General features: G+C 42.3%; 1 protein-coding gene across 7 annotated transcripts in view; it reads left to right on the plus strand.

The window, feature by feature from the left end:
* The window catches only part of SH3TC2 (SH3 domain and tetratricopeptide repeats 2), a 350,436-nt gene extending 339,553 nt beyond the window's left edge, over positions 1-10,883 (plus strand). For all 7 annotated transcript variants that reach the window (XM_082213005.1, XM_082212999.1, XM_082213004.1 and 4 more), the window contains 5 exons: positions 187-337; positions 1,571-1,693; positions 3,076-3,226; positions 4,648-4,844; positions 6,523-10,883. In XM_082213005.1, coding sequence (XP_082069131.1) covers positions 187-337; positions 1,571-1,693; positions 3,076-3,226; positions 4,648-4,844; positions 6,523-6,714 — 814 coding nt within the window. In that variant the 3' untranslated portion in view covers positions 6,715-10,883. The remainder of the gene's footprint in view (positions 1-186; positions 338-1,570; positions 1,694-3,075; positions 3,227-4,647; positions 4,845-6,522) is intronic.
* Positions 10,884-25,120: the final 14,237 nt, after the last annotated feature.

The following is a 25,120-nucleotide window of genomic DNA, read 5'->3' on the forward strand; positions in this document are numbered from 1 at the left end:
TAAGAGCTTCTCTGTTAAGTTCAGCACTAAATGAAAGGGGACCATCATTCAGCTTGTGTCGGACTTAGGAAACAATGATGCAAGGAAAGCTTTGCAGGGCTGGTCAGAAAGGATTGGTTTGTTTTGACTTGATGCACAAGCTCCCACAATTTCTTTGCAATAATGGAGCCTCTATCAACCCCACAGGTATGTGAAACGGGCCCTGGATTACACCAAACAGAGTCTGAGAATCTTCATTGACCTGGAGGAAACGGTCAAAACAGCACAGGCCTGGCTTCAGGCTGGAAGGCTTTACTATCAAATGCAAGAGGATGAACTTGTGGAAATGTATTTGCAGGTAAAGTAAAAATAAGAGGCCTGGTTGTGTCTAACTAACGGCTCTGTGATGTAAGATTGCCAAGCTGAGGTTCCAAACACTAATAAATAGCAAACTGCTATCTGCAGGAAAATCATTATCTTTTGATTTAATGTACAATGTCTGGCGCATGGTGATTGCTGAGTCAGAGTCAGTGTCTAAGAGAAGTAGTGTCAGCAGTGGCAATAAATTTCCCACCAGTTGATGGACACTGAATAGATCTTGGCTGAGGGAGAGGCACAAGTCTTGTATATTGTACTGACATGCAGGTTTATATGCTCAGAGCTTCACTTGGGTATGAAATCTGCAATGACTCACGGCACACTGATAAAAGGTTTATTTGTGCCCAAACTCTCAAATTCCATTACTGAAGAGCTCATGAAGTGAACCCCCGTGATTATTTAAAATTGGAGAAATGTTATTGAAGCATATGGATTTATTTGCGACATTTGGATGTTTTCCCCCCGGGGAGACTGGCAATGAATGCTAGAGGGGAAGAGGGAGTTAAATAGAAGAGTGTTGTAGCAATAGATGCCACAGTACAGAAGGAAGGTGGAGAAAGAGGGGGAGCTATGGAGTGAGGCAGGTGGACATTGGCCTCTTGATCAATGGAAGTCTGCAATAATTTTGGAACTTTTAGTATATGTAATAATCACTTTTTCCTTCGTAATCATGAGTGCACTATAGTTTTGGAGAATAAGACTTTATGTTTGCAATAGAAATTCAGACTCTTCTGACTCTGTCCATTCCAGTACAACCCCACTGATTTGTAGGCAGTTGTGTAGGAATATTGAATTGGTTTGCTCCTGGATGTAAGTAGCAAATGGCATTCATATACAGTGGTACCTCGGTTTTCGAACGTAATCTGTTCCGGAAGACCGTTTGAGTTCTGAAACATTCAAAAACCGAAAACTCAGTACGAAAAACTCAATACGGGAGCTGCGTGACATGTTCGACTTCTGAAAAGTGTTCGAAAACCGAAGCATTTACAAGGGTTTATGGTGTTCGAAAACTGAAACATTTGTCAACGGAGACGTTCAAAAAGCAAGGTACCACTGTAGTTACTATACTGTGAGCAAACACGAACATTGCATATATGCTGCAATGACGAAAGGGCCGGGCATAACATTCAGTCATAACTTTTAGCCATACCTTACATTCTTCTTGTATGATGATACTGCCATTGCTCTTACCCTGACCTGATCCCTTTCTCAGGCAGCCATACAGACGTCACTGAAATCTGAAGAGCTGCATTTGGCCATGGAACTATATGAAGAGGCTGGTGATGTCTTTTTCAATGGGATCCGGAACAGACAAAAGGCAGTGGACTATTACAGGGTATCAACCACACACACAAAAATGGCACTTATGTCTGTATCTGTGGAGATCTACTTATCATGACTGCACTTGAGTATTACTAACATGGATTGAGATAGCCTATGCTGAGGTAGAGGGAGGAAGTTTAAGGAGACATGCTTTTTCACACACCTCATGACTGTTAATAGGTTTATTGAACTATAGTGCTTCTATAGTTTGCAGACTCTTTATGAGCAAGAATATATTCCACATGAGAAATAATGTAGTTGTGAAGTCATATGAGAATGTCTCAGAGTTGTTGTTCTCTGGCTGTCTTCATTAGGACTTGAAGTGGGGCTCTGTGGGCTTGGTTTGTCTCATGGCCTTACTAAACATTATCATTCTGTCTTGCTATTCTCAGTGGGTGCTTACTTTAAAGCAGGAGATTGTGTTTCAGCTGGGGAACATAGGCAGAAATATTATGCTGCATCAATGTAGCATGTAGCATGGCTCGATACAAAGGAGTGAACTCCCTAGATTAAAGGCCATTTTTTCACAGCATTTTTGAAAGCCTGGAATGTATATAAGACTGATTATTCCAGCTGTAGCCTTGATTGCATTAGTTTTTTATCTTGAGAATTTTTATTTGATTTTAAGAAAAGTTTGCACATTGCATCATTCTTGTAGTAGCAGAAGGTTGAATTGAACAGAGCTGACATGTAGCTTAAAGGCAAGCCCTTATTGCAGCTTACCCTGACCCTGGTGCCCTACAGATGTTTGGGACTGTAATTCCCATCAGCTCCAGCTGCAGAAGGCTGCCTTACAGTTTCTAGACAACAGCCAATGGAACAAAGTTCCAGAGTTACAAAACACAAACAGGGTAACAATCTCTTTTTCTTCTGGGGGGTACAAGGGATAGGGCAGAATACATTACTGTATTTATGCTAATTATCATATGAGAAGAAAATGTCAAGGCCTGGGATTTGCTGGGTTTATTTTGACTCATTAGAATATGAGAATTTGAAGGAGAAATGGTCACAGAGAGACTTGGCACCCCAATTTCCTCCACAATTTCCTCTACAAGACCTTGTAATAATAATGAATATTGTTTTAAAAAAATGTATTCCAAGTTCTTCTCCTTTGAGTATGTTAAAGTGGCTGGTATTGGGTGGGTAGAGATGAATGGGGGGGTGACTTGGAGGAGTAATGTCTTGTTTGCTATATGCTAAATTATCAATACGCTATTAGTAAACACAAGGGGAAATGCTAGATGTACTGAATGGTGGAAAGAGACAGGTATAATGGCATATCCCTTTTGTTTGGAGTGCCTTCTCTCCAAAGTGCCAATATGCAGCTCGAATGGTGGTGTGACATGGAAGGAAGTTGTGAAGTGACATGAAAACATTGTGTCATTTTCCCCCCAGGGAGGAGCTGTCCCTTTGGCTAGGAAGCTGAAGGTGCTGCAGACTGAGTTAAGAGTGTTCAACAAGCTGACGGAGCTGCAGCTCGGACTCCAGAATTATGAGAAGGCTTTGGAATTTGCTACCTTGGCAACCAGGCTCAGTGTGGATGTAGGTAGGAAAGGACTAAGGATACGTAGCACAGTAATGTCTAAGCCATCTTGTGGAAAACACCCAGGGAGAGGTGCAATGGACCAGGAATTAGAGAGACTGCTGTTCCTGGAAAAGCCACTATTATAATACACATTTTAATAGCATCTCATTCTGCAATGAAGAGCAGGCTAAAAATATTTTAAAGATACATTGCAAAACCAAGATAGATTTAAAATGCTGAAATCAACCAATAGTAAAGGTAGAAAAAGAGCACAGAATGTCACCAAATGCCTAAGTAAGAGATGTCTTCTGCTGCTGCTCTTGGAGATAGATACCTGTTTGGAAGCAAAGGAGGTGGGTCTGTATTGATTTTAAGAACTGAAGAAAGAAAATGAGTTTTATCATTCATTGCTGGGGACCCTGTCACTGAGGAAGAGTTCCCAAATATGTTCATCTTTCCCCAAATGAATTCTTCCAATGTCTCAACCAGAAATTATCTAACCAAGACATTGCACATGGTCTCAGTGAGAACAGAGGGCTGGAGTAGATGGGCTTTGGCCTGATCCAGCAAAATTGTTATGTTACGTTATGTTAACATTATTGGCTTTATATTAGTGTGGCTGCAGCCAGTAGTCTAGAAATAACTGAAATAAACTGATACTTGTTCCAGTCCACCATTTTATGCCAATTATCCATAAACTCAACCAGGTTTTTAATGTGGGTTAGCTACCATTGGCCACAATGCAGTGTGTATTCATTCCGAGGAAGAGTGTGTAGATCTCCCTAAATCTGTCAATGTATAAATCTGTTTTGCTGCTCCTATCTTTTGATTTTCAGTAGAAATTTTTGCAATTACTTTTAGAAATAGTGTGTCCAATTTCAGATTTATAGTCTGTTCTGTAGTTATATTAAAGTGCAAGAGTTGCCGTTGAGTCCATCCCTTCTTTGCTGTGAATTTCCCCCCTCTTTTCATAGAAGTAATGGACGCTTCTAATCTTGTGTAATGAAAAACTGCATTTTAAAAAATGCATAATGTATATAAAAAAATCATACAACGGAGACCATAATGACATATATATTTATTTTGTTTTAATTGATGGTAAACCTACCTGTCAAGAGTTTGACATGAATTTATGCTATCAAATTGACAGTGACACAGATTTTTTTTAGGACATAGGGACTGGAATATGCATTGAAAAGCCAGAGAAAATGGCATCACACAGTAGCAGCAGCACTGCAACCAAATAAAATTAAGTCAGAGGAACTGCTCATTGTTTTGCTGCTATTGGTTTTTTTTGGGGGGGGGCAGAAATTCAGAAAGAAGGAAATTGAGAAGCATCCTCAATTCATACATCACCCAGAGTCACCAAACATGTACTCATTTGTATATTAGTAGGATGTATCATTAATCTTATTTAATTTTAATTTTAATTCTAATTTAAGGAGATCAGTTGCAAGAACTGGTTGCTTTTCACCGCTTGGCGACAGTGTACTATTGTCTGCAAATGTATGAAATGGCTGAGGACTGCTACCTGAGGACACTCTCTCTGCGCTCACCATTGTTGCAAGGCGCTCAGGAAGCTATGTATTATTCCAAGGTTTACTGTCGCCTGGGAGATTTGACCCTGCACAAACTAAAGGTGAGTGACAGCAGTCTGTGACACATCCTGTGATGAATCTCACTAAACATGTGGCAAGGCCACATGCTAAGTTTCATCTGACCTTGCGCTTAAATGAAGTCTTTCACTATCCCATTAAAAATCTAAGAGCCTGCAGTCATCAGTTGCCATGAATTGTTCCAGAAAATGCCACCCATTTGTGGTGATGTACGTGCTCTGTTGTGCTGGTTTCTGGCTTGCTGCAGTTCCAGAACCTGTTCAATCTTCCCTGGACCTCCAAATCCTCTGATTTCAGTTTGACACACAGGTCTTGAACCTTAATTTTGCTTTTCAATAGCCCTGCTACTTCCCTTCGACGCTATTTTTTCTCTCTGGCAATCTAGACCACCCCACCTCATTCTCTGTGGCTAGGTATGAAACAGAGGAGTTGTTGTTTTGTTGTTGTTAAAATTTGTATATCACCCTTCTGAAGATCGCAGGGTGATTCACAACATAAAAACAAAAAACGAGAACACAAAATTCATAATAAAACAAAAACAAACCAATAATCTCCCTCCCACAAACACATTTTAAAAGCCATAGAATGTTAGTCAGCCAAACGCCTGGCTGAAGTGAAACATTTTTGGCTGGCACCTAAAGAGATGTAATGAAGGCACCAGGCGAGCCTCCCTGGGGAGAGCATCCCACAAGTGGGGAGCCACTGCAGAAAAGGCCCATTCTGACGTTACCACCCTCTGGACCTTTTGTGGAGGCGGCACATGTATAAGGGCCTCAGATGATGATCACAGGGTCTGGGTCAGTCCATATGGGGAGAGGCAGTCCTTGACGTACTGCAATTCTGAGCCATTCAAGGCTTTATAGGTGAAAACCAGCACTTTGAATTGGGCCCAGGAGTTAACTGGCAGCCAGTGTAGTCGGGCCAGAATCGGTAAAACATACTCAAACTGACTTGTCCCGCTGAGCAACCTGGCTGCTGAATTCTGCACCAGCTGAAGTTTCTGAACTTATTAGAAGCTGTGCCAAGACTGGAAGAGTTCCTCTCAAAAAATGCTGCTTGAGGCACCAATGCAATCATATTTTCAAGGTTCTCTCTGCTTTTAAAAGATCATTGGGAGAGGTCCTTCCCTTCTCTCACACCAATATCAGAGGCATGTTTTGCAAGGGCGCAAGACAGGGCCTGTACCTAGGCTCTGGAACTCATTTCTGAGGGGGGCCCAATTAGCCTTCTCTATTAAACTTCTGCCACCAGATGAAGCCATTGCCCCGACAGAGTGATTTGTGTTTCTGCTGCTGGTGTTTCTTTGGGATGCTTGTTTTAATTTTCAGTGTTGCTTTTTCTCTGCTCTTGCTTTTATTTAGGGTTCTTAATTACAGTTTTATTTATTGCATTGCTGTGCTTTTATACTGAATTAAATATTCAATATATTATTGTTAGATGCCTATTGGCAGTTAGTGAGGATGGTGGAGGGTAAATAATAAATGATACAATAAATAGATGTGTGGAGGCAGAAATTAATTAATAATTATCTGTGTTGGTCGATTAGAGCAAAGTCAGTATTCCCCTGGTGACTGACTAACTGTGCAACTTGCTTAAAGAGATCTGGGGAGCATCCATCATGCTTTGGTCCCTGCATTGATACCCACAGTCAATCAAACTGGTTTCTCACCCCTCTAATTTTCTGCTCCCCTTTATCCTAAGGATGAACAAGATGCAGCTAACTACTTCCTCTTGGCCTTGGCTGCTGCCACCGAGCTTGATGACCAGGCTTGGGAATGCAAGATTCAGTCCAAGCTGGCACAAATATATCATGCTTCCCAGTCCGATAAGAGCCCAAGGGGGTGGACCACGTATCGGGCCCGGTGGCTGAGCGAAGGAAGACGTGATGTATGACAAATCACCTTGTGGGACTCAAGAGCTCTCAGACCTCTGAACCAGAAGAAACGAAGCTCGTTTTTCTCACCTCACTGCCAAAGAGCTCTCAAGTGCCTCCTTGACTTTGAAGCGAAGGGGAGAAACATGTTCCGGCACTTCACTCTCCCTGTGTTTTGAAATTACTGATGAGAAAACCTTAATCTGTCAGGGGATGGATGCGCTTTCTAATAGACCGATGCAAAGTGGATAAAAGCCAGGTCCCTCGTGTTTTTATAGCCTAATATTTATCAGCAACACATACGAAGAGAAGACTTCCATCGAGACCTCATTTAATTAGATACACACTGTGAAGGTGTTGCTTAAAGTGCAAATTGAAAGCACAAGGTAGGATATAAACAAGAATTAGCTTGTAGGAAAAAGTTGGCCAGGCTTTGAAGTAGCTGGAGATGATCTCTGAAAAGTTACAGCATAAGGATGTTCAACTTGTACCCATTCAACTTCAGTGCCAAAACGCAGAGTGCACTTTCACATTCCCTGCAAACCTTGAATGAGCCCTGAAAGATAGAAAGTTCACTTACAGTAACTTTTTGGGGTGTTTTTTTAAAAGGAGTGTGTGTGTGTGTGTGTGTGTGTGTGTGTGTGTGTGTTTTAAGTTGTCGGCAATCTACGGTTATGTTTATTTCTGTTTTCCAGAAATTATCTTTATCCTCAAGCAGTTTCTCTGTGCTGGTGTAAACTGCATCGGGACCACAAAGACATTCATAGCAAAAGACATAATGGCAGATAGCACCTTTAAAGAGAGCATGTGTATGTGATGGGTAAAGGAGAAGACGATTAAAAGAGGGTTCAGGACACATTCTTCAGCCAAGCAACAAGCTGCCTTTGCAACTGAATTGAACCACAAGTGATGCCCCTAGCCTGCCGTTCCATAGGAACCTGGGACATGGCCCACTATTGAGTCAGACCACTGGTCCATCTAGCTCAATTTTATTGATACTGTCTGCAGCTCTCCAGGGTTCCCAGGCCAGATTGTTTCCCAGCCACCCCTAGAGATACCAGGTGTTGAACCTGGAACCTTCTGCATGCAAAGCATGTTCTCTGCTACCCTGACCTACATCCCCTCTCTTCCTCCCGCTTCGTTTCTTCCTACTCCAGCATGAAGTCTGTGATGGAGGCACTAAGCTGCAGGTTGTTTTGCTAATTTTCCCCAGCCAGGAAACAAAGAAGGAGGTGGCACTGTAAGAGAGAAGTGGGGAGTGAGAGGAGCAAGATGGGTGGGCTTCAGACAGCATTCATTTCATTGATTTGCTTGTCTTCTCAGTTCTTTTTTGAAGCTGGACTTGGAGTGCCATGAATTTTTTCTGGCCATTAAGTGTGTCTTCTGCTTAAAGTTCTCAGCAGATCTTGAATTCTACAAATCACCTCAGGCCCGGCCTTGAATCTGGCTTTTCTATCTGAAGCCTCAGCACTCTGCACATATTGCCACCACTACCTCTCTTTCCCAGGCCCACTCAAATGCTCTTGCCTGGTTGGAATCCTTGAACTGCAATAATGTCTCTTTGCTTGCCAAGATGGAGAGATGAAGTTGGGTGTGTGAGGAAACCTCTGACCTCCGTACAGTCCAAACCTACAAAAGTCACATCCATTTCCCTGCATCCTTTTGGGACTTGCTCCACCTGCCACTGGCAAGTGGCCCCCAGAAGGTTGCTCATGAGGGAATATGGCCCTTAGTATAAAAAATGTCGCACCCCAACCCCTGTAGAGGGGCAGAGCCTGAAGAAGGTTAGTCTTAGATAGGGACAAGGGCATGCACACTGAGCAGTAATTCCTCCAACGGGGGGATATATTTCTCTGCCTTCTGAGTGAAATAGGGGCCCTGGCTACAGGATTTAATGAAGCCAAACCATGGCACCCTTGGCCTCAGAGTCAGGCCCTCAGTTATTTCCCCGGAGAACGTAAGAAGAGCCGTGCTGGATCAGGCCAATGGCCCATTTAGTCCAGCATCCTGTTCTCACAGTGGCCAGCCAGATGCCTGTGGAAAGCCTGAAAGCAGGATCTGACACAAGAGCATACACTCCTCCTGTGGTTTCCAGCAACTGGTATTCAGAAGCATTCAGGGATTCTTTCCTGGCAACAGGAAAAGTGTGTCCTTTATTATGCATGGAGTTGCCAAGTCTCCACTGGACCCTGGATCTGAGAGTAGCTGTACCCTGTGTATCCAGAGATAGGGAGTGTAGCATGAATTCCACAGGGAGGGAACGTTTCCATAGCTACACCCAGTAGGCCTCTGCTTCTTTACTGCTGCAATGCTTCCTCTGTTGCTTCCCTGCACTTTTCCCCGCTGGGTGCTCCCAGCCCCTTCCATTGAGGCTGAGATGATATACCCCATGTAGGAATGGCCTGTTTATTTTTGGCAGGGCATGGAGCATTACCCTGGGCCAGCTTCAAGTGTTTGCAAGCTGTTCTTCACAGTCATCTGAGCTCAAATGAGCTTTTAAGTCTGCTTGGAGATGCCACATGTTTACAGCAATCCTGCAGCCACATCACAAATGCATAAAGTTCTGTGCATTCCAAGCTCTAAATCAGAAGTCCCAGGGCCTCTGTGCCTACAAATGTCAGGCTGTGGCAGGAGGCTGAATTCAGATGCCCTATTGTTTGGTGCAGCGCAGCTAGTCTTAACATCGCATTACAATTATTTTCCTGTATAAAGCCACTTTTGAGAGGGTGGGGAAGAGAATGGTCTTTTCCATGGGATGTTGTGTTTGCACAGAGTGTCTCTGAACTCTTTCTCATGTTACGAAAAGCACGGATGAAAGTGAAGAGGTTCTTCCTCTGATAAAAATAGAACCTGGGATCATTTCCATGGAACTGAATGTTGGGAGGTTCAGAACAGACGAAAGGAAGTACTTCCTCACATGTTGTGGCGTTATGGAATTCATTGCTATGAGATGCACCGGCCACCAATGCAGATGGTTTTAAAAGGGGGTTAGGCAAATTTGGGGACAGCAAGGCTTAGTGACTACTAGGGATGTGGCTGTGTTCTCCGTCCTCTCAATACCAGCTGTGTGGTACTGCAAGTAGCGAAAGTGCTACTGTGTGTGGTGTGGTGTAGTGGTTAAGAGCGATAGACTTGTAATCTGGGGAACTGGGTTCGCGTCTCCGCTCCTCCACATGCAGCTGCTGGGTGACCTTGGGCTAGTCACACTTCTTTGAAGTCTCTCAGCCCCACTCACCTCACATAGTGTTTGTTGTGGGGGAGGAAGGGAAAGGAGAATGTTAGCCGCTTTGAGACTCCTTAGGGTAGTGATAAAGCGGGATATCAAATCCAAACTCTTCTTTCAAACTCTACTGAACTCAGGTCCTTCTTGCAGGCTTCCCATAAGCAGCTTGTTGGCTACTGTGAGATGCTGCCCCAGATGGCCCTTGGGTCGGATGCAGCCACACTCTTCTTAAGTTCTTACAAAGCAAAAAATTCAGCTTCCCACCCCCTGGACCCATTTCAGAGGAACTTGCACTTCTCCTCCACCAGGAGATGCTGAGGGAGCCCCTACATTTGGAGCAGGCAAGCCTCCCTATGGGTTATATGCTATTCTCACAAGCCCCATGTAAAAAATAATAATGAATGCAACATTGTGTGTGATTGTTCATCTCTGCTGGTAAATTCCTGAGGTGCTACCATGCCTGCCTGCTTTCTGCCTGAACGTTTGAGTCTCTGCTAAGAAACATGAGGGATATGAGGCCTCGCTGTCTTTATGACAGCCCCTAATTGCCTATAGCAGTAACTCTGAACTGTGCCAGTCACTGCAAACGGCTGATGTAGCCATCCAGGACATGCCTCAGAACAAATGTCACAGTGTCTAAATGTGAGGGGCAATACATACTTATAGAGCAACGTGCTTTGCATGTAGAAAGCTCCAAGTTCTGTCCCTTGACGTCTTCCATTAAGCAGACATTGGGTCCTAAGACCTTGGAAAGCTACTGTCTGTTATCATTCTGGATTAGATGGAGTAATGGGCTGCCTTGTTTTAAGGCAGCTTCATATGTTTATACATGTTTCTGGGTGTTGTAGCACTGGGCATTTGCCAGCTTACAATGTACAGTTTTGCTTTTTCTTTGTGCTATATCCCATCTCACCGCTAGAGAGCAATAAGCAATAAAAATTACTTCCTGGTAATGATTATTTTTCAGTTGTTACTAAAAGCAAGAATCATTTTTTAAATCAAAAAGGGCACCTTAACCATCAGAACCTTTAAGATGCAGCTGTGTATATTTGAACAGACACAGTTAGGAGCAACTCTCTCCCAGAGGTGGTGTTTCTGCATACTTTCTAAACCCTAAACAGTTCACAGATTCCTTTTCCCACTCCTCATCTGTGGAACAAATCAGTTAAGATGGCAAAGAACTGGGCTTCATTGCTTAAGCGAGAACCTTTAGAAATAATCCTGATAGGTTCAGCTTTTGTTAGATAGCATTTCTGATTATTATAGAGAAACACTAAAATTATGAAATAACATAGTGTGCTCCAAGAAGCCAGAAATTAACCTCCTGCTATAAAAATAATCTAGTAATACTTACTATTCTTTGAAAAGCACGCTCCTGGTTTAAAATTTTGCATCTGAATTAGTTTCTCTCAAACACACACGCACACAGAGCCGAGGGAGTTAGTACTCTCACAGTGCACAGTCTGCCTGCTCCCACCCTTTCTACAGTCTTCTGAAAGTGTACAATTGTTTAACACCCTGTTCATCTTTTAGAGAATTGTGTAAAACGAACCATCTATGTGTAAATCATACAGAATGTCTGAATAGGTGACAGGACCTTAATTTGGTTACCCACCCTTTCCTTAATAGCTTTTATTTTCATGTAGGCTCACACTTTCGGACTCCTGATTTACAGCTTCTGAACCTTTGGAACTGGCAGTTTCACTAGAACTCTGCTTCCCTAATTGTTGACGTTGCCAGTACCTGAAACTTGTGACAAGAGCCATCCAATCAAGTGCCTAGTTCTCACTGCATTTCATAACATCTCTCAAACGTGAATTTCAAACATGCAACCCCATTCTAGGATCCTCTTGAAGCATTTCTCTTGAAGCATTTCTCACCCCCATTGTTCTACCTGGACACTGAGGTCCAGCGCGGAGGGCCTTCTGGCGGTTCCCTCACTGCGAGAAGCTAAGTTACAGGGAACCAGGCAGAGGGCCTTCTCGGTAGTGGCGCCCTCCCTGTGGAACGCCCTTCCAGCAGATGTCAAAGAGAACAACAACTACCAGACTTTTAGAAGACATCTGAAGGCAGCCCTGTTTAGGGAAGCTTTTAATGTTTGATGTATTACAGTATTTTCATATTTTTATGGAAGCCGCCCAGAGTGGCTGGGGAAGCCCAGCCAGATGGGTGGGGTATAAATAAATTATTATTATTATTATTATTATTATTATTATTATTATTATTATTATTATTATTATTATTTCCTTTAAGCCTTCCAGAGATTTGTAGCTTTCCCAGGAGGCCTTTCTCACTTCCCTTGGTAGTTCTAACGGGCACAAAGGAAAAGGAGTTGGGGGGAAAATATTGTATATCTATTCAGCATCGCTGGGTAGGAAACATAAGACACTTTCTTAAGCATGTCTACTCAGAAGCAAGTCCCTTGGAATTAGATGAGACTAGCTTTCTAGCAGGACTGCTTAGGATTGCAGCCCTCCGCGATGTTTAAATACACTCTGGGCGACTGGAGACTGGCACACCTCCAGTAAAGTAAGTGGATGCACACACCAGCTGAGAATGTGGCCCAAGAATCTTAACCTCGTTTGGCCCCTTTAATTTGCAGCAAAGAATTCTGTGCAGCCTGGGAAAAATCAATAACTGCACGAATCTCCACTTGGGAATATCTCACGTGGCATGAGTCTGCTTCCCTTTACAGATCTGGGCTGCCTTCCTAGTGTGATCTGAGATTTTACCTCCCAGGGGTGGGGATCATAATGTTCAGCAGCTACTGCAGTTGCTTGAAAACAGAATGAATCCTAGATTGGACAGTCACTAAGAAATTGTGGAATATGCGCTTGCTGTTCTATGACTTCTCCACAGACTTTGGTGAGCATGTGGCTGGTGACTTGGTTTCTCCAGCTGTCAGTTGCATGCCATCTCCCCTGCCCGCAGTTTCCCAGTAGAAAATAAAATTAAAATGCTGTCTTGCATGGAAGAAGCAATCATTACACTATTGCAGTGTTCAGCATGATTATTGTAGTTAGTAATCACTTGCAATGAGAAATGTCTTGATGAAATTGCTGATAATAGCAAGAAGTTGGTGCACAATGGAGGACTGGAAAATTGGACAGGCTGATTTGATGGACTGGAGGAAAGTAAATGCAAAGCTTTGTATGTGAGGTCCAGAAAGCACTTTCATCATCTGCTGGGGGTTCATCAGCTGGAAATGATAAATTAGCATTATCATTTGTGTAATTGTTATTTATACCCTGCTTTTCTGTTCTTTATACTCAGAACAGCTTACAAAGAATACCACTGTGCAATAAAAATAAACAATTAAAACTACACTGCTGCAAATACTAGACTAGCATTCAGATAAGCTATCAATTAAAAGTAGAGCAATCAAAAGCAGCAGTTCATAAAACACTAAAAGTTACAGGAAGAAAGCAATCCTGTTGCCTTGATAAGTAACCACAGGGACCACAAAGCAAGCAGTGAAAATGAATGTAATTTTATTAAGTATTAGGAGCTTCCAATATGTTTTATCCACAGGTTGTTTAAATGCTCCAGTTTCTTTAGCAATAAAAAGAGAAACCACAAACCATTTAAATCTTTTTTCTTTTTAAATGCAGAAAACTAAATCTCTCTTCACAGTACAAATGTAAATGAAAGAGAAGAAACTGATAATAAATTGCATTCTTGTTAGCTGTTTGATTGCTGTGAATTCGCATAATACAGTCTTTTTTCCTGGTAGGTAGGAAAAGTAACAGGGGTTGTGTGTTTGTCAGGGGGCATGCAAAAAGAAAGTGGGAAGGCAGGAGAGGATTTTTTTGTGTCACCTGGGCAAACAGCCCGGTGAGATATTATGTCACAGCAGCTGTTGCTATGGGGGAGGGAATACAGTTATCATCAAAGCAATCCTGAAAGGCACTCCATATGTCATTACATTTTTATTCAGTGTTCATTTGTATAAATTTCAAAGGCTCCAGGAATATCAGTTCTAGGAGCTTTGCTTTCTGGGTCATCAATACTGGGTGGAAAGAGTCAGATTTCCAAGCCTGTGAAATCAGCAACTCAAGCTGTGCATAGAATCCAAGCCATGTGCCCCTTACTCTGGAGAAGCCACAGAACCAGAATATGATCAGTGTCAACTGAATGCCTACAAATGTACCAGTAGGGGCTAGTGCGAGGTTAAAGCTGTGCTTGATGTCTTCCCCCAAACTCATAAATTTCTTTGCGGCTCAGATACCTATGTTAGATTAGGATCTACTTCCCCAAAAGGATAGACATCAGAGTAAATTCATTTGATCAACTGGGAAACGGACTGGCAAATTTATTATTTGTAGAGCTAAAGTGTTTTATCCACACTTCAATCGAAAAAGGAGTCCAACATAGCAAGTCATGAGGCAACTTAAGCATTTTACAAGTAAGCTTCTCTAATTGCTTCTTTACTTATCTGTAGGAAAGCATGGAGCCCACTTTGAAACACAGAATGATTGGAAAACTTTATTCAACAGCCGAAAAAAAGAAAAGTTTTTGACTATCTGTAAGTAATATACCACAGTTCAGAGTGGACATGGACAAATTGGAAAGATTTGGGGAGGGGAAGCTACCAGGAAAAAATAGCTAGAATTCAAACTATGGAAGGACCAGCTGAATAACCTCAGAATATTCAGCTCATAAAACAAATTACAGACTCGCTTCAGAAACTAAAGGAATAAGGAGCTGTATGCCTCCATGGGCAGTATCTATTTCATGTCAAGTCTATTGGCACATAAATATGCAATAGGCAGGAAGTCTTCATGCCCCTTCATAAACCTTTAAGTAGCCCTTGACAAATTGGCACTTTCAAATATTTAACAGGATGTCAGGAAGAAATGGGTGCCTTATGTGCTGAAGAAAGGAATATAGATAATATAGAGGGCAAGTGTCAAAGAGGCCCTTAAGTGGTAGGACCTCCAGTTCACACAAATGCCTAAGTGCTGCCAATTCTCTCTCACACACAACAAACCAGCTTCAGGCCCACAGGCCATATTCAACAACGTTCTAGAGGAGCCCTGGCTTTCCAGGAAACCAAATGGCTTCAGAAGTAAAAAAAATGTCAGGAAATCTCTGATATGCAAGTGGAACACCATTCACATGCACCTGGATTCAACCCACTGCAAATGTTTGGAAGAATTTCCTCTCCTCACTGCCTTTCAGCAAAGGAACAGGCTCCCCAATTAGGTTCTGGAATATCCATTTTTGTTGGTTTTTGAATGATCCCTGGCAGTATCAGAGAGGTTTGGGGAAGAAGACATCCTGTCATGGAGCAGAATTTGGCCTCTATGTCCAGCTGGGCTTTCTCGCAATGCTGTGATATTATCGCTGGCCTGACTTCATCCTTCCCTGCTCTCTTCTGCTCCATTGAGCTCCCTGGAGAGCCTCCTTGTCACAAAGCAGGAAGCAAGGACCGGAAACTTGGCAACAAAATTCTCCCTTCACAGGAGTGATAGGAAGCATCATAAGTGCCAACAATTCTTGTAAAACTGCTTAATAGCCCTGAAGCTTGGGGGTGGGTGAGGACACAGTGCCGGCTGTCAGGAGACAATCCAGAAATGAGATGAAAAACACCAAAATTAGTGTCCAAACACCAGAAACAAAACAGTGAGTTTGGCCCCAAACCAGTCTCAAGATAGCTCGCTCTATCCCTGTTTAGTGAGAGAATGACGAGCTCACCAGTTGGGCACCAAAGGAGATATGTCTCCCTGCCCACTGACGTCATCGCTGACCTTTCTGAGAATAAATGTCTACCTCATTATTTTAAAGGGAAGACCAGTTTCTGGCTGGCTTGAACAAGCTGTGCAGATAGGGAAGCTACATGGATTCATATTTCATTGGCCTGAATCCAAAAGGTCAGCCGCACAACATATGGAGCATCCAGTTCGGGGGCTTAATATTGTGAACGAGTTGTTCCGGTATCACAAATGGGTTATAGAACCATAGAACTGTAGAGTTGGAAGGGACCCCAAGGGTCATCTAGCCTAACCCCCTGCCATGTAGGTGTCACAGCTAAAGAATCCCTGACAGATGGTCATCCAATCATCATTTGGTGAATAACATCATGCAGATGCTTTGTTAAAAAAACACCCTGAGCAAGCAAAGCACAGGTATTCCATGGTAAGTGCCCAGTCTGTATGTTGTACTCCAGGATGACAATCTTGTACGAAAATGTGCACTACACAAAACATTTAATGGCATTAAGATGCAGAGCCTGCTGTTGGGAACAGAGTTAATATATTGATTGCAGTGGTTCCCTCTTAAGTGCCATTCACTGTGCTTTGGTGCCAAACTTGCAAGGGCCAAGAGGTTGGAACATCGACAGGCCTAGACAGGAGAATGGGACAAGCTGCCATCCCTTGATATCCCGTTTCCCTGTCATCTGTGTTATGCAAGGGCCTCAGAAATAATTAGCAACTCATTATAAACATTTCCTGTGGCGCAGACTAGACGTCCGACTCACAGAACGCTTCTTGCAGGCATTCAATGTATTCCCTCAGCCAAGCCATCATTTTATTATTGTGACGGAGGGAAGCAAGGCCCACCCTCACCTTTCCCTTCAAGCCAGGTTGAGAGGCCTTGGCTCACATGAAAACAAATAAAACATTAAAATCAGAGAACAAAGGCAAGGCCCAGTGCCAAAAATTACTGTAAACAGCACCTTTCCTTTCCCTCCCTCCAGTTACTGAGCATGTTGAGCAATTCTCTTGCTATCCCAGAGAAGTCCACTGCTATCTGAGGGCCTGCTCTTGTGACTGCACTTGGATTGCTTTATCTTCAGGTTTGGGGAGCATCCAATGTTTTTTCTTCAGATGATAACTAGATAAATACTTTTAGCTCAGGGATATAGCCAATGTGGTACCCTCCAAACATTGTGGACTACAACTCCCATCAGCCTTAGTTAGCATGGTCAATGATCAGGGATGATGAGAGCTGTAGCCCACAAACTCTGGAAGGCACTGTGTAGGTTACCTGGCTTTAGTACATCAAAGGGAGTTTCACTGGGTCTGCCTTAGAACATTTCCCCATGGCGCTAGGATCAGCTATGGCAAACGATCACTAGAGAATGAGCCAACATTTCTGAGGACATCAGAAGAGGCTTATCTTGCAACCTGCCTATCCCATTAGTGTTCATGGGATGAGCAGGATCTACAGCTGCTTTTCACAGTTCTTCAAAAGCAAGGGTTGGATTCAGAAGAAAAGCTTTGGGCTTGCTACAGACATAAGGAGGAGTCGGTGCATGTCCTCCTTAAAGTCTGGTCAACAGAGAGGTTCTGGGTGCTTGCCATTCCCCGAATGAGACGCATGCTCCCTCCAGGTGGGCCAAATCAGAGAAACTCTTCTCTTCAAGGTTCTGTCTACAGACTCTTAAGAGCATGTTCATCTTGATATTCACATTTAACAAGACAGCATTTGCCATACTCATAAAGCAGTAATTTTAAAAATTGATTCACTGTAACTTATGAAACATATCTGTTTCCAAGCTGTCAGTCACCAACTCACCTTTAATTATGATTTTTATTTTCTGCTGTTGTATCAGGTTTCTTGAATAGTCAACGAGAACCACAGAGAATATATTGAGTACAGATTATTTGATTAACAAATAACATGCCTTTCGGTGCTAGTCTGAATATATTAGAACACCTGCTTAGCATAGTGTTTGTTACATAAACAAAAATGGATTGGACAAAGCCTTCTTTTATGCAATTTCCCTATAAATGTCTGTTTTAATAGTTGCATTGGTATGCAGTACAACCTCTGGGGGGGAGAGATGAAAACAAGGATGTCAGCCACAGATGCTCACATTTTCATGATCTCAAATCACCTTTTGGGTGGTGTTTCTGTTGCCAGATCAGCCCCTAGATAGAAGGGCTGACAAATGTCCCATATTCTAATAGTTTGTCTCACTTTTCAGGCTCCAGGCTCCTTGCAGCTAAAGAGGGGAGGTTGCTTTTCAAAACCCACTTCATGTTCTGCACAATCAATATTATTTATTTACTTACTTACTTAATTAATTGACAGCCTACCTGCATTCTGTGGCCACTAAGCATGCTCAGTCTGTCCACATTACTTGTTTTTTTTCCTAAAGTTGTTGCTGCTGCTGCACTTCTCCAAACTTTGGAGTTCACCTGGGCATGCAGATTCCCCTTGCTTGTGCATGGATGCTGTTATTCGTCAACATAAGGACCAGCACTTGGAGAACTGAAATCGCTAATAGTATTAGTCTATATGATGATGGTCCTACAAAATGGGTCCTTGGATGACTAACCATATTCTTTGGTATTATAAAAAGTATTTTGTAGCTAATAGAAATAATGTATTTTTAACTATTTTCATTTAGATCGGTATGTGATTCCAGGATTGTTTTGGAAAAGTTAGATAGCTTGTGTTTCCCCATTTTTGTTATAAGGTCCCCACCCCCACCCTGAGACACTAGCAGATTGTTTGCATTTTGTAAATGCATGCAAGAATGTAAAGGTGACATAAATATACTGCAAGTCTTGCTTATGAAATGTTAAGAAACTACATGTAAACAAACATTTATGAGTGCATGATTAATTAAAAATGCTTCCTTGACCTTCTCCCACCTGCTGATGCACTGAGGCCAACACTACACTGGAAGGCTGGCAGTAAAGCCATGTACTTTAACGGGGCTAGCTAAGTCTTCATAAAAACAATTGTTGTGCATACCAGTTTAGTAGTTTATGGATCCTACTAAAGGGCTGCCATCTTGGCATTTCCACCAATCCCAAGAAAGTCAGTTGCACTACTCTGGCCCAAGTGCCTTGATGACTGCAGCTGAAATTATCTTGCCACTTCCTATCACTTTATGGTTTAATCACAGGTTGCTAATTAGCTAGAAAGCACCTGCCATACAGCAACAGTGAGCACAAAAGGATTGGAAGACCTTGGAACAGTTAAATTAGAGTGCATGTGTCTGATAAAGCAGAACATATTAGAGTTTGCCAAACCTACAATTTAGACATCTGTTGCTGTCATCATAGTCCTACATATGGAGGCACAAAGATTTAAGATGGGCGCAGACCATAAGTTGTTTAAACCTGGTAAAACACTGTTTCTCGAAAGAAAGAAAGAAAGAAAGAAAGAAAGAAAGAAAGAAGCTGGCTTGGAAGGGACCTTCAAAATCACAATTCGGCCTCTGAATTCCATAAGTAAAAGCCACCCTGGCAGATACTCAGTTTATTGAGTTCTTATAATTCCTGATTCCTGATGTATTCAAGTCTCCAGGGCCAGATGAACTGCATCCAAGAGTATTAAAAGAACTGGCAGATGTGATCTCAGAACCACTGGCAGTCATCTTTGAGAATTCCTGGAGAACAGGCGAAGTCCCGGCAGACTGGAGGAGGGCAAATGTTGTCCCTATTTTCAAAAAGGGGAAAAGAGAGGACCCAAATAATTACCGCCCAGTCAGTCTGACATCAATAGCAGGGAAGATTCTGGAGCAGATCATTAAGCAAACAGTCTGTGAGCACCTAGAAAGGAATGCTGTGATCACCAATAGTCAGCATGGATTTCTGAAAAATAAGTCATGTCAGACTAACCTGATCTCGTTTTTTGACAGAATTACAAGCCTGGTAGATGAAGGGAATGCAGTGGATGTAGCCTACCTTGATTTCAGCAAAGCATTTGACAAGGTGCCCCATGATATTCTTGTAAAGAAGCTGGTAAAATGCGGTCTTGACTATGCTACCACTCAGTGGATTTGTAACTGGCTGACTGACCGAACCCAAAGGGTGCTCATCAATGGTTCCTCTTCATCCTGGAGAAGAGTGACTAGTGGGGTGCCACAGGGTTCTGTCTTGGGCCCGGTCTTATTCAACATCTTTATCAACGACTTGGATGATGGACTCAAGGGCATCCTGATCAAATTTGCAGATGACACCAAACTGGGAGGGGTGGCTAACACCCCAGAGGACAGGATCACACTTCAAAACGACCTTGACAGATTAGAGAACTGGGCCAAAACAAACAAGATGAATTTTAACAGGGAGAAATGTAAAGTATTGCACTTGGGCAAAAAAAATGAGAGGCACAAATACAAGATGGGTGACACCTGGCTTGAGAGCAGTACATGTGAAAAGGATCTAGGAGTCTTGGTTGACCACAAACTTGACATGAGCCAACAGTGTGACGCGGCAGCTAAAAAAGCCAATGCAATTCTGGGCTGCATCAATAGGAGTATAGCATCTAGATCAAGGGAAGTAATAGTGCCACTGTATTCTGCTCTGGTCAGACCACACCTGGAGTACTGTGTCCAGTTCTGGGCACCACAATTCAAGAAGGACACTGACAAACTGGAACGTGTCCAGAAGAGGGCAACCAAAATGGTCAAAGGTCTGGAAACGATGCCTTATGAGGAACGGCTAAGGGAGCTGGGCATGTTTAGCCTGGAGAAGAGGAGGTTAAGGGGTGATATGATAGCCATGTTCAAATATATAAAAGGATGTCACGTAGAGGAGGGAGAAAGGTTGTTTTCTACTGCTCCAGAGAAGCGGACACGGAGCAATGGATCCAAACTACAAGAAAGAAGATTCCACCTAAACATTAGGAAGAACTTCCTGACAGTAAGAGCTGTTCGACAGTGGAATTTGCTGCCAAGGAGTGTGGTGGAGTCTCCTACTTTGGAGGTCTTTAAGCAGAGGCTTGACAACCATATGTCAGGAGTGCTCTGATGGTGTTTCCTGCTTGGCAGGGGGTTGGACTCGATGGCCCTTGTGGTCTCTTCCAACTCTATGATTCTATGATTCTATGATTCCCAATCTGCTAGGGATATACTCATTAAAATTCCTGGAATCTAATTTACCCATCCTGAGACAGAGCATGCTAACCCACTTTCTCTGTCTTACCATATTGTAGAGAAACATATCAAATTATGTTAAAATCAGAAGGTATATACCGTATTCCTCTATCCATTAATCCAGTTTCACCATAAAAGAAATCTAAGCAGTGGGAGAATATGTCAGTTTAAATTTCTCTCAATTTTTCATTTTTTTCCAATTTTATGTGCTGTTCTCCATATTTCTCCATCAGTCTGCATTTTTGGTCATGAAAATGTTTCAGCATTTTTATACAAATTTATATGTTACTGTACACATTTTTATATGTACTTCTGCCCACTATACAAATTTTTACAAAGCAATTTCCCTAATTTGATGCATTTGTGTGCGCCAATATCTGCATTTATGTGCACATTTTACCAAAGTATATCCATTTTTGTACATACTAGTTACTGGATGACTGTATTGCAAAATTCAGAGAATTGTGAATTTTTAAGTGTGTTTTGGTTCATGCATTGTTTCAGAAAATGTAAATTCTGCAGCTTTGCCTTCAAATGTGAATCGAATTAAATGTCTCCCCTTTCCCTAGTACAGGGACTCAATGCAGCAATCCCGGCCACCTCTCTCTAGCCCTCAGGCCTCTTCCTAGGCCAGGCATCCTGCTTAGCCACACATTCCTCTCTCTAAGCCACATCTACAACTTGGCACTCTTCTTCTGGCTGTTGTTGTTGTTGTTTTGCCTGGCTGGAATATGTCATTGAACTGTGTTAATGCCTCTTGCTTGCCTGGTTAGAGGCAGGAGAGTGGCATGTGTTTAAGAAACTGTTTTTGTGTGGTTAAATTTTACCTACAGTCCAGTGATATAACATTTGAATACTCTAGCTTTCCAACAACCTCAGATATGCAGATGACACAACCTTGATGGCAGAAAGTGAGGAGGAATTAAATAACCTTTTAATGAGGGTGAAAGAGGAGAGTGCAAAATATGGTCTGAAGCTCAACATCAAAAAAACGAAGATCATGGTCACTGGTGCCATCACCTCCTGGCAAATAGAAGAGGAAGAAATGGAGGCAGTGAGAGATTTTACTTTCTTGGACTCCATGATCACTGCAGATGGTGACAGCAGCCACGAAATTAAAAGACGCCTGCTTCTTGGGAGAAAAGCAATGACAAACCTAGACAGCATCCTAAAAAGCAGAGACAACACCTTGCCAACAAAGGTCCATATAAAGCCATGGTTTTCCCAGTAGTGATGTATGGAAGTGAGAGCTGGACCATAAAGAAGGCTGATTGCCGAAGAATTGATGCTTTTGAATTGTGGTGCTGGAGGAGACTCTTGAGAGTCCCATGGACTGCAAGAAGATCAAACCTACCCATTCTGAAGGAAATCAGCCCTGAGTGCTCACTGGAAGGAAAAATTGTGAAGCTGAGGCTCCAATACTTTGGCCAACTCATGAGAAGAGAAAACTCCCTGGAAAAGGCCCTGATGTTGGGAAAGATTGAGGGCACAAGGAGAAGGGGACGACAGATGACGAGATGGTTGGATAGTGATCTCAAAGCTACCAGCATGAGTTTGACCAAACTGCGGGAGGCAGTGGAAGATAGGAGTGCCTGGCGTGCTCTGGTCCATGGGGTCACAAAGAGTCAGACACGACTAAATGACTGAACAACAACAGCAACAACAGCTTTCCAGCACCAGCAGAGATAACAAACAACAGTAACAATCCAAAACATCAATGCAAGAGAGTCTAGCTGTTCGGACACCTGCAATGAGAATATAGAGATGCTCCACCCACTAAGTTACATCCCTTCCCCAAACTAGTACAAATTAGCATCATGATGCAGGCACTAGATTAAGTAAACATAGGGCTGCCATGCTGGGATTTCAAAGGTGGAATGAGGTCTGGGTGAAATTTCCTAAATGCAGTGCTTTGTCCTGGATCTTTAGCAAGTCAATGGAAAATTCCTGTTCTTTTCTATTGTCGTAAAAAAAAAGCTCAAAAACTTTTGAGTTCCTCAACAATTTTGGGGTGTCCTGGTTTTTCCTTTTTGAAATATGGCACCCCTAGTAAACATCTACATTGCAGAATGTGGTGCAGATGTATAGTTAGCTCATAATGTTTCAATTGCAGCAGTGACAGGGGAATGTGACTTCTTAACTTGTTATTGGGAGATCTTGTATATCTCATGAAAAGACACACAAAAATGAATGGCCATAAATTCTGGATTCGAAGGTTGTTCCTATTATTTTTTTATTGCACATAAATACCTAATAAAAGCTGGCCAGCTTAGGATCAGAACAGCAGCATGAGGAGAAATGAGACAATGGTTTACTTGGCTAGGTTAGGCATAGTCGTAACTTATTAGCCTACAGAATTTTACAAGAGGTCAGTTGTAGAGTGCGCATAATGTTTTTTTGACCAAGCTATTCCACAACATAAATTACAGAGAAGAATTGAAAAGTTATGCGAGTTTCACAAGACCATTGGAACATCGGCTTCCATGGTTTGTCATTTGCTGTAGGAAATACCAGTAGAATATCAGATTTGTTTCAGATCCATCTGCAGATCTTTATTCATGATATGTTCTCCTTAATGTCTCATGCCACATTGTTGACAAAACTACGTACAACTTAAGTGGCAACAATCCAACAAGGATCCTGTAAGCCATCATTTAGGATCATTCCTCTGCAGATACAGACACATTTTATATTCTCTGACGAAATACATTTTGCTGTCGAATAATCTGATGATACTATGACCTGCTGCACTGAGAGACTAGCCAGGGCCAGACTACCAATTAGCTAAACACAGATCTGCGTCTCAGTTTGCAGATGAGGAGGTGATACGTCACTCCTTTTCTGCCAATTATTTTAAATTTATTTAACTAAATTTATGTAGCACTCAATTGTAAAATCTTGAAGTGGTTTACAAGAAATATTAAAATTATCAATAGAAAGTAGCTAAAACCATTAAAACTAATTGAAATTAGCAATACATGAAATTAAAGTGTGTCCCACATCTATGTGTAATAGACAATAATCTGCCCAGCTCTGCAGTGGCCATATGTGAAAGTAACAGAGAGGAGAAGGTTTGGGGTTATAAGGCAGCATGATCAGCTTCTACAGTGTAAAATCAAATTAGATTGATTTTACTTTAAGTGCAATGTCAAAGATCACAGTTCAGTCTATAATTCAGTGCTGTAGCAACCAAAGTCGTTTTATGCCAACTTAAATACTTTCACGCTATCTATTTTACTTTTTAGGAGAAAGTATATAACGTGCTTGTGGTTATGCTTACTTTTGCTTGGTAATAACTGGAGGCAATAACATGTCTAAGCAGCTGATAGAAATCACTCCTAGTGCTGAGATTGCATGCTGCTGACAACTTCTTATTGCATCAGGAAACATACCCGTTTTTCCAGAGAGTCCTGATGTTGAAAGGAAGGCATGAGGATAATGTAAGGAAGGGAAAAGGCTTATAGGCGAGATCACAGGAAAAGTATGTTCCTGCTCCAACCTTCATAGATTTGGGAACATAACTGCAGCATCTGAACAGGAAAGGGATTTGGGGATTTCTGTGGAAAAAAATGCCTGATTGGTGTAATCTGTAATATCAAGACAATACATTCCACCCGTTCGTGTCTGCTGAGCTTCCTGTCCGCAGTGGCATGCTAGGATTGGGAACAGACTCTGCTTCTCTAAAGGAAGCCTCTTAAAGTATGGACGGGAAGAGTCATCTGCATGTTTTTAACATTTGTTTTAAGATTATTTATTCCCTCAGCTGCTACAATTCAGATGCACTCTCTGTACCATTTTGTCTGGGACCCTTGGCAAAAATAAGAGATAAACAGACTTTCACTGTCAAATCAGAGGAACAGAGGAACCCTTGAGAAGTAAAGGCATGTTTACAGTGAGGGAAGATGAAGAAACGTGTACTAAATCCTTGTTAATTTTGCCGTTCTCCTCCTGGGGAGCTAGAACCTGGTTTGCACAATGCTTTTGACAGCATTCTTAACTCACAGTCATGCAAATGAAGAGTGTGATGCATGAGCTGTAGAGTGACCATGTGCCCTCCTTTAGTGAGGGCAATCCTCTCCATTTCAGGGAAAGCGGACATGGTGCCCTCCACATGTTGTTGGACTAGAATTCCCATCAGCCCCTTGCAGCATAGCAAATTATCAGAGAGGGTGGGAGCTGTAGTCTAGCAAATCTGAGGGCAACACATTGACTCGAGATTAAGAGTCTTGTGCTCTACTGAGTGAGCTATCTGCCCAAAACCCCCCAACAATTTATAGACAGCAAAAGCTATAAAACCCAGGCAGCTAGAGACCATCTCATTTTTCATTCAAAAGCATTATGGAGGAGGATTGTTTTAGCTGACACC

Source organism: Podarcis vaucheri (genome assembly GCF_965113315.1).
Source record: "Podarcis vaucheri genome assembly, chromosome: 2".
Lineage (NCBI taxonomy): Eukaryota > Metazoa > Chordata > Lepidosauria > Squamata > Lacertidae > Podarcis > Podarcis vaucheri.